The sequence below is a fragment of the Lolium perenne genome, chromosome 4 (assembly GCF_019359855.2).
Source record: "Lolium perenne isolate Kyuss_39 chromosome 4, Kyuss_2.0, whole genome shotgun sequence".
In the NCBI taxonomy this organism is placed as follows: Eukaryota; Viridiplantae; Streptophyta; class Magnoliopsida; order Poales; family Poaceae; genus Lolium; species Lolium perenne.
The window spans coordinates 347,566,931-347,577,054 of record NC_067247.2 but is presented as its reverse complement, the minus strand read 5'-3'; the positions used below and the strand labels follow the sequence as shown (position 1 = coordinate 347,577,054).

The following is a 10,124-nucleotide window of genomic DNA, read 5'->3' as shown; positions in this document are numbered from 1 at the left end:
CTCTCGTTCATGTGAGGGTGTACATGACAATGTTTTCCTCGCGTAGATTTGACCGTGCGATTAGCCCAGTCAGTATAGTTATATCAATCATGTCAGCAAAGTAGCTTTCTTAATGAACGAGGAGGGTCTGTATTCTGCAAACGAAACGAAAAAGGAGAGCCCACCCAAACAACAGCAAATACAAAATAAAAAAAAACCGAACCAAAAAGAAGAAAATTTACACGATTTCTGCGCCCTTCTCTTCGGCGTCTTCGCTACTCTCCGCCAGCGAGCCCCAATACAACAAACCCTCCCGCCGGCGCCGCCGCTCGCCGTGGGCGATGTACAAGCTCGGAGGCCGTGGCGGCGGGCGCGGCGGCGGCGGTAGCGGCACGAAGCGCCCTCCGGCGCCCCATGGCCGCGGCCGGGGCGCCTCCTCCTCCAAGGGCGGCGCGGCCCCGCCTCCCCGCGGTCGCGCCGCCGCCGCCTCGTCGCCGGCGGCGCAGGCAGAGGTGCGCGAGGAGTCCTTCACCCTAGAGTCTAACGGGCCGCCTGCCTTTGCGGCACTCATAAAGCTGACCCCCGACCTCATCGACGAGATCCGGCGAGCGGAGGAAGCCGGTAGCGGCGCCCGCATCATGTTCAACAACTCCAACCTCAACTCCGCGGAGGGGGTGCGCTCTCTCTCTCACCCCCCGTCGTTTACTTCTGTTCCGTTTGAGTCGGACCAAAGTTTTAACCTAACCGATTTCAATGTTTTAGCCATTACAATTATTTTGTCCTCTTTGTGTGTTCTCTTCCATTGCTGAGTTTGGGGTAGGTTCATGGTTTCATTGTCTACTTTGCATTCAGATTGCTCAAATTTACTGCCGGATGCTTATGTTATAGTTTGAAACTTCGAATTGCCAGTTCCATGTAATGCTAGAAACTTAGAATTGCCAGTTTCCCACATAATGTTGGGTGCTAGCCTTAGGGTTTTTTCTGCTCCGGTTCTTAGATGACGTCTCATCAATTGCTTGTTCGGTCCTTTTAGAACGTGGTCCCGATGCTTCAGATTTGTTCAAATGTTGCCTGCTTATTATTGAGTGGCAGTTCATGTTGTAGTTTAATTTCTTAGGACATAGTAAACTATACTACCAGTGCTGTCCGTTTTGTTGGTTGGTAGTTGATCATGACATTATGTGGTTTCCTTGTTATTGGAAATGCTCAAAATCCAATTTGTGGTTTCCTCTGGCATTTCTATGCTCAGAATATAATTTATTAGATGAAATGATCTGTAACATTCTCATCGGAGGTTTGGGGATGACTTTGGGCACCACCTCTCAAGTTTTTTACATGCAGTTTCGGTCTTGCTTAATTTGATATTCTTTAGCCTTTAGGTACACTAGGAGAACTGCATTGTGTGTTTTCATTATTCTTTTGTATAGTCTAAGCAGCATAGTATCTGATTTAAAGTTGCTGAAATTTCACTATGCCCCCATAACATCTGCATATAATTTTCTTCAAAACAATTATGTACCTATAATTTTATTATTTCGCGTCGTTCAGTTGGTTCGTGAGTTTGTATATTCTTTGCTGCAAGCTTAAGATGTGATTGGTTTCTTATGCTGTTTAGGACTGATTAAAGATTTCCCAAATGATGATCCAAAATTAATTCATATCACACCTTACATCTAGGACTTCGATTCCAAGTTCACAATGCCTTTTTGCATTATTTACTTGAACACCATTTTTGTAAATTTAATTCGTAACAAGCGCATTTCTCATTTGGGACTTGTTGTTAGTGAGATTTTGGTTGGTACTGTAACTCAGTGCTGTACTTCCAAACACTATTAACAAGGTATGTAAACAAATCAACCATACAATAGTTTTCTCTAAAGAATCACATTAATGATGGATAGTCATTCATTTCAAATATAACCCGCAAAATCCAAAATGCCTCCTCCTTCACATTTTAGGAAGGGCAATACCTTTTGAAGTCTTGAAACCTTATAATGAATTGAACACAGCGGTGAGCTGGTTTTAAGAAAAGTAAATCAGGAAGTAGCTGGTATTATTAGCATCAAGACTGTTTGAATTTTACCTTTCTAGCTTAGATGTCATGTCAGTCTAGTGAAACTGAACTCTTATGTCTGGCAGTTCAGTCCAACTGAAATTCCCTGTTGAATGTTATTTGCAGTTGCACAGTCCTACATAGTGCGTTTCCTGTTGGAATGTCTCAGATATGTGGGATTGATTGTTTTGCAATGATTTCTATGTTTAGTTACTGTACTAGTTCAACCCAATGGAAATTTCCCATGTCACGCAAAATGTGTGCAACATGAGAATTACTGCTGTACATTTTACTTGTTGCATTGACTTCCGAAAGTTATTTTCTTGCAATAGATTATCGATGTTGGTGGTAAAGAAATCAATTTCACATGGTCATTCGAACCTGGCGCTGGTGAGCTATGTGATGTTTATGAAGAACGTCAGAGTGGAGAGGGTGAAAATGGATTGCTTACGGAACATGGATCTATTTGGCGCAAGGTGAATGTGCCACGTGTTTTGGATGAATCGGCACAGAATGTTGTGAAAATGCGCTCAGAGGAGGCTCAGCGTGCTTCGAAATCTCGAAAGTTTGTCTGCTTTTCCCTGCTTCATAATTCTCTTTATGACCAATTAGTCATCATCCTAATGTATAGATTTCTTAAATCCCAGTTGTAGATATTGCAGATCTGTTCATTTTTTTTTACTTATGCATCCTTGTATAATTGTTTGTTATAGATCCATTGTGCTGGACCCCACGAATCCATCTGTTAAGATTCAGGCGAAGTCAATGACTGCTGCAGCTGTAGAAGGTTTGTACTTTAAATTGTAAGATATATGTTTTTTAATTAAATTACAAGTTCTTTATTTCTACCAGGATTTTGCATTCATGCTTCCATCGTACACATGTGTGAATGTGCTCAGTTTATTATGTGCTATGTAAATGCTGGTTTTCATTTTTTTGTCCCTGCCTGAAGTTCTTAAGAGACTTTATAGTGTCTAAAGTTTGTAAAAGATTGTATAACTTAGTGCTGTTATCTCTTCCAGGTAATATGCGGAGGATGAACTGGAACCAGAAGAAGGAACATTTCAAGAAGAACCAAGGTTTTAATCCTGTCTAATCTTTTCCTCCGTATTACTTTATTCTTTCTATATGTATTTACATGCCCTACCAGTCTACCACTAAAAAAGCCTACATTAGCACGAAACTAACTCTTCCTTTTTCATGGGTGTACTCCAGCTGCTGTTATCCCAACCAAATCAATTTCCAAAGTAAAGCTGTCTAACAACAGTATTACGAAAGGAAGTATCTCTACTTCACCTGCGCCTTCTCCTGAGCAACGTGGATCGAGCATTCCTTCATTTGCTGCTGGGTCAGATGCAAATAATGAAGTCATAGTACCTTTTGATTCGAAGAAAGAGGAAAGTAGTAAAGTTGATAAAGCAAAACCAAATAGGATTTCTCAAGGACTGAATCGCCGTGCAAGTTCTGTTTCTGCAAGTATTGATGATAATGCAACTGATTTGCGAGTACTCTTGATATCTATACTGTCAGAAAACCCCAAAGGAATGAACTTAAAGGTATTCTGTCCCCGTCCTCTCTCTGTAGTATGTGCAAATGCAAAAAAAGAATCAAGAAGCTTCTAAGATGAGCTAGTATTTAGTAAATTCCTTGGTATGGGAAATATTATTTGGACACAGAATGCTTATATGCTAATCTATACATGATATTTCCGTACCCCTTGTAAAATTTAAGACCAAGTTTCAGACTTTCGGGCATATAAACTTATAAGGGTGACAGTAGTTTCTATAAGACCGAGTTTTCTGTATGATTTTTTTTTTTCCTTTTTGCGACCCTTAGCACAATGATGCTTGCATCAAGTGTCACTTCAGTTCATGGCTGACCTACTGATGACTGTTCCTTACCTTTGTTTTTTTAGCTTTGTACATGATGATGTATTGGGATACCCATATCCCGTAGTTTACTTGATCCTATACTACAATGCTCCAGTTCATGATCGTACATGCCTTCATTTTGTCATTTGTTTAGTTACCTAACTCACTGAGGCTACTCCACAAGAAATTACGTAATGTTTCTGTGTATGACCTGTTCTGTAACTTATGCAGGCCTTGGAGAAAGCTGTTGCAGAGGCAGTTCCAAATGCATCAAAGAAAATAGAGAGTATCATTAAGAATGTGAGTTAACACATTATGCACCACCTCTTTTCTCAGTAAGAAATATTAGGAATATATTAAGATGCACACTTAACATATGTATGTTCGTCCAGGTTGCAAATTACCAAGCACCCGGGAGGTATGTGCTCAAACCGGAACTGGAGCTGGAAATCACTAAACATGATGCTTCTGGCAGTGGAAGGTATGATGCTTTTCTCCTACAAGTTCAATACCTTGTTTTCTTGTTTAGCTGGGACATTGTCTTCGCGATATTCTCCCCATAGTTTCGTATTCAGTTATTCTCTGGATGTTTGCTACTTCTCCAAGCACCTCAACAGCCAATTTATAAATCTAACAGGACTATTGATGAGAATATCGAAGAAGCTGCTCCAAGCTTACAGATTGATGATCCTGATATATTTGAGAAGATTGAAATCGGGGGCTCCCCGGTTTCTGCTGCAGGAGACAAAAAGGTCAATGACAGTGATGGCAAAGCAGGTACCTCTAGTGAGAGTGGAAGTGATAGTGACAGTGACAGTGACAGTAGTGGCAGTGGAAGTGATAGTGGGAGTCAAAGCAGAAGTGCTGCAAGTGGCAGTGGGAGCAGCAGCGACAGTGATAGTGATGCTTCATCAAGCAGCAAGGAAGGATCTGATGCTTTTGTGGACATCACAAGCGATGATAACAAAGCAGATACATCAGGGAGAAAAGTAGCAGATGAACTGAAGTCGTCTTCCTCGCCAAGAGATTTGCCAACAATGGATGGTGATGATGAGCAAATCGACATTGGAACAAATCTGGATTATACTAGTACATCATCACACATTGATCTGAATAATTTTAATATCGACAGTGATGAGGCGGCATATACAGCTGCAGCAACTGAGAATATCGGTGCAAGCAAAGTAAACATGCCATCAGAAGTTCTAGGAAGCAAAAACATGGGGAGTGCTAGGTCAGATCCTAGTATAGTTGATGGAAAGTATCCTGCAAACAAAACATCTTACAGGGATAATATTTTTGATGACCCCTTAGCAGCTAATAGTGAAAACTTGCCTATTGAAGAAGCCATTCAGTTCACGAAGCAGGAGGGTAGCAGAAGAAAATCAACCTCAAAGGATGGAACAAACCATGTACCGACAAGGACCTCAGAGAAAGGTGCCAAAGCCATCTTGAAAAGGGGTTCTGATAATGAGAATGCAACCACAAAGCCAGAAAGTGCCAAAAAGGCCAAGGTTGATATTGCTTATTCGGGAGCTATAGGTTCTTCATCAGAGCACAGACAAAACTTACCACCTGACAAACATGTCAATGAGAGGTTGAGCAAAGAGACAGGGAATGTTGGATTGGACACACATACTGATCTGCAGTTGCAAGATATTATTCCTTCTATGAAAGGAAGACCTCCGGCTTCTGGAAATGTGCAAAAGATAAATCAGAGCCCAAATGTTTCCATCCAGACAATGCACTCCGAGGGAACGCAAGAAAAGATTGGTAAAGCAAGTTCTAAGAAGAAAGTAGATCAGATGCAGAAACCTTCGAATAGTATGGACGGTAACCTAGGGAAAGGTTATGTACATGTTGATGACCACTATATCAATTTTAACGACTCTGATGATTCTGCTGCAAGAAAAAGGGGTAGGCATGGAGGATCTTTTGTTGATGGGAAAATGCACAAGCGTTCAAAGGATGCCAATATTGATGCAAATTCCATAAATATAGCCAAAGGTGTCAGAGGAAATGTTAACCACGATGTAGTCATGTCTCTTCCTGAATACATTGAAACTAATGGTGAGCCATCAGTTTTGCAAAGAAATAGTGTTGACAAATCACCTCAGGCAAAAAAGGTGCTCCAGAGAGAGCAGTCTGAACTCGAGTTGGGTGAGCTTCGTGAGGGTTCTTTGGAAAATGACATCGAGAGGACAACGAGGCATTTTGAGAGGAATAGTTCTTCTAAGTCGCTTGATGGCAAAATGACTAATGTTGATAATTCCCAACCCAGTATGAATAACAGGAAGGTTGCTGTATCTGCTTTTCATGATCAGAAGAAACCATCACCACAAGAATTTAGTACTGGCGGAAATATGAACCAAGAAGGAATGCCACGGAAGACACCAGGATACGACTTTGATAATAGTAGGTCTCAACAAAGAGTAAATGTTTCACAGGGTCGGCAATTGCCAAGGACTGATAATCTGGATTCAGAGAACATACTTTATCCAGATAAGTTGTTAGAAAAAACAGGCAAAAGGGAAGCAGAAATTTCACAGGGTGGAGTGCTCGATCATATAGATCCAAAGAAGAAGAAACCTACTACCAAGCTTCCTCAGAATGGTACCAAGAATGGAATAGAGCCTAGAACACGGAAATCAGTTTCCCCTGCAGAAAACGGGCAAAGAAGTAGGAATAACCCTTTAATTGAGCCTGAGATAGGCAGGAAGAGAAGGGACAGTTCTTCTGATGAAGATAATTTATTTCTTTCAAAGTATGATAAAGAGGAGCCAGAACTGAAAGGTCCAATAAAAGATTTCTCACAGTAAGCGACAATATCCTCGATTTGCTTTTATGCCCTTTGAAGTATTTATGCCTGTGTATTTTTTTATTTGCCCACTCAGCACCAAGATTCACACTGATCTACTAGTGAAAATATTTGACCCAGTCTTATTTTTCCTCCAGTTTTCAGCTAGTAACATATATTTTAGACTAGAATGTGATTTTCTGTGCCCTCTCTCTCCGTGTCATCTCATCTCTGGCAGAGTTTTGTGTATTGAAATCCTATAGTAGTAACAATACTGCACTTAGCATAAAAATATGTTATAAGGAAGGAATTAAACTTACAGAAGTAAAACAACGTCATGTTCACTAATAGATTCAAGACACAACCGTTGCTTCGAGAGTTAGACCACATGTAGGTTAGTCATGGGATGGGTTGTATTTTAAGATCATCAAGGAGCTATCAGGGCTCGGTTCATCAAGGTATGAGCTGAAAGGCTGCGCAGCTCATTAAGGTAACTCCCTAAAATGAGTGTTCAGCTCATTGCTTTTTGAACCGGGCATGAGTCTGTTGAGCCCCTAAGGGGCTAGCCCAAGTCAGATCACTAGCTTCAAACTTTTTTTGCTAGACCTACAGATACTGTTGGTACCTATCATCGTTTTTGTCTTATGTTTTATCTGTTCATGCAGCCACCTAATTCATTATATCCTTTTTTTTCAGATACCAAGATTATGTGCAGGAGTACAATGAGAAATATGAGGCCTATTCTTACTTGAACAGTCAGCTAAAGAAAACGCAGTATGTGTTGCATTGAATTTTGCTTCTAAAGTTCCCCTCTGTACTCCATATTTTTCTTCGTAGGCCATCTGTAATTTTCTACTATAACTTACACACTTGTTACACAGGTCTGAATTCCTAAAGATTCAGGAGGATTTCGATGCTGCTAAAGAAAGAGATAAGGATCAGTTCTATAACATTGTTGAAAGAATAAGAGACATGTATGATGAATCGGGCACGGTATGCTTTCTTACTGCCTTTTCCATATTGATATTTTCACTCAAACTTTTTTGATTTGACAATTCTTTGTTGTTAATGCCTATTGTGGACATATGTCCTGCAGAGGCATAAATTGATGAAGAAGGTGTTCGTATTGCTTCATGAAGAGTTGCAGGTGAGTGATGTGGTCTTTTACTATCAGTATGTGTTTTGGTAGTTGATTATGCAATTTGATTTCAGTACCATCCGAGTTAACCTCCATCTGTTGTGCTTCAGTTGAGTTTATGGCATGCTGATTCTCTTAACTGTTAATTCCCCAGACTATCAAGCGAAGAATTCTAGACTTCGCAGATGCCTACTCAAATGAATAATGGGCGGCTCCCCAGAATCATGTGAGTGGTTTTTGAAATAATCTTTTCCCTAAAATGCATCAAAATATCTGACAACTGAGAGCGATCATGCATGCAGGGCATTTGCAACTGTTTCTGAGAGGCTGTCGCCCAGCATCTACTCTGAAGATGTTGGGAACCTCGGCATCATGCTTGCCTTTGTAGAAGAACTTCTCTGGGCTTGAACATTCAGCTCAAGGCTTTTATCAGTGACACAAAGCTGGGGAAGCTCACGGTATGGTTTCGTGGATTGTTCTGCTGAATTTCATAGTGATCACAGCAGCGGCAGTCGAGAGCTATACCGTACAAAGAGAAGGCCAACGCCTCCACACGAGGCATATGCCCGTGGAAGCGTGAACAGGGGAAACTGAAATTACGGAAACAGAGATAATATTCAAGGCGGTTTTACAACAACAATTTTGCAGGTAGAAGGGAACCGTTGACAGGATGGTTCCCTTGGTAGATTATTTTTCCAGCCAGATCTCTCACCCTCCTGGCGTTTCACCATGTAAATCGGCTTTTGTATCAATGCGATCAACTCAGTTCTATTTTAACTTTGTACATATATGTGGAGACCGGTCTAGAGTAGTTTTGAGGAGGTGAGGTAATGACGGCATGTCCTCTCTCCAATCTTACGGGTTGATGTAGCACAGCTGTTGGAATTTGTTGTTAAATGAGGATGAGGAGCAGTGAGCATGGCAAACATTTTGTCTTCGCCCCGTTCTTCTTATACTGCTGTAAATTACCGTGCTCATTGCTGGTAAACCATTTGATGGTCTCGCGCAAACGCAGTTGATGATGTGGCGCTGCATGAATCTTGCCAGGACGTGTTCGGTTTGCTGCCACAAAATATTTGGTGCGCTTGGCAACATTTGACTCGGTTTGGCCAGTTCATAGTTCCAGCGGGTTGCAAAATTCTATGGAGTGGTACAAAACTTTGGTAAGAGCATCTCCACTGGTGCCCAAATAGGCGTTGGCATGGTGCCCAAATAGGCGTTGGCAGGGGTGCTGACAGTGCATCTACCATTTAGGGATGCTGTTTTCACACCGGCGTCCATCATATGGTAGCCTCCCAAAAAAATTTAAAACGCAAAATTGTAGAAAAATAATAATAACAACAACAACAACAATCAAGCCTTTCAGTCCCAAACAAGTTGGGGTAGGCTAGAGTTGAAACCCATAAGATCTTGAAGCGAAGTCATGGTTCCGGAACGTGGATAGCTAACTTCCACGCACCGTGTTCATGGCTAAATCTTTGTCGATATTCCAAACCTTCAGATCTCTCTTAACGGACTCCTCTCATGTCAAGTTTGGTCTACCACGACCCCTCTTAACATTCTCAGCACGCTTTATCCGTCCGCTATGCACTGGTGCTTCCGGAGGCCTCCGTTGGATATACCCAAACCATCTGAGACGATGTTGGACCAGTTTCTCTTCAATCGGCCCCCAACTCTCTCCCGTATATCATCATTCCGTACCCGATCCTTTCTTGTGTGACCACATATCCATCTCAACATGCGCATCTCTGCTACACTTAACTGTTGGATATGTCGTCTTTTCGTTGGCCAACACTCCGCGCCATACAACATCGCAGGTCGGATAGCTGTCCTATAAAACCTACCTTTTAGATTTTGTGGCACTCTCTTATCACAGAGTACGCCAGAAGCTTGGCGCCACTTCATCCAACCAGCCTTGATTCGGTGGCCCACATCTTCATCGATATCGCCATCCTTCTGCAACATGGACCCCAAATACTGAAAAGTGTCTCTCTCCGGTACCACCTGCCCATCAAGACTAACCTCTCCCTCCTCGTGCCTAGTAGAACTGAAACTGCACCTCATGTATTCAGTTTTAGTTCTACTAAGTCTAAAACCTTTCGATTCTAGAGTTCGCCTCCACAACTCTAACTTTCTATTAACCCCCGTTCGGCTATCATCGACTAGCACCACATCATCCGTAAAGAGCATACACCATGGGATATCTCCTTGTATATCCCTTGTGACCTCATCCATCACCAAATAAAAAAGATAAGGGCTCAAAGCTGACCCTTGGTGTAGCCCTAT

At 41.8% G+C, this 10,124-nt stretch overlaps 1 protein-coding gene across 1 annotated transcript; it reads left to right on the top strand.

Moving 5' to 3' along the window:
- Window positions 1-204: 204 nt before the first annotated feature.
- On the top strand, window positions 205-8,766 carry LOC139830705 (uncharacterized). Its single transcript, XM_071819418.1, has 13 exons — window positions 205-653; window positions 2,365-2,597; window positions 2,746-2,819; window positions 3,055-3,111; window positions 3,248-3,588; window positions 4,135-4,203; window positions 4,296-4,384; window positions 4,541-6,718; window positions 7,397-7,474; window positions 7,582-7,693; window positions 7,797-7,847; window positions 7,993-8,064; window positions 8,141-8,766. Exons 1-12 carry the CDS (start codon window positions 321-323, stop codon window positions 8,041-8,043), a joined length of 3,666 nt encoding a protein of 1,221 aa, XP_071675519.1. The 5' UTR covers window positions 205-320; the 3' UTR covers window positions 8,044-8,064; window positions 8,141-8,766.
- Window positions 8,767-10,124: the final 1,358 nt, after the last annotated feature.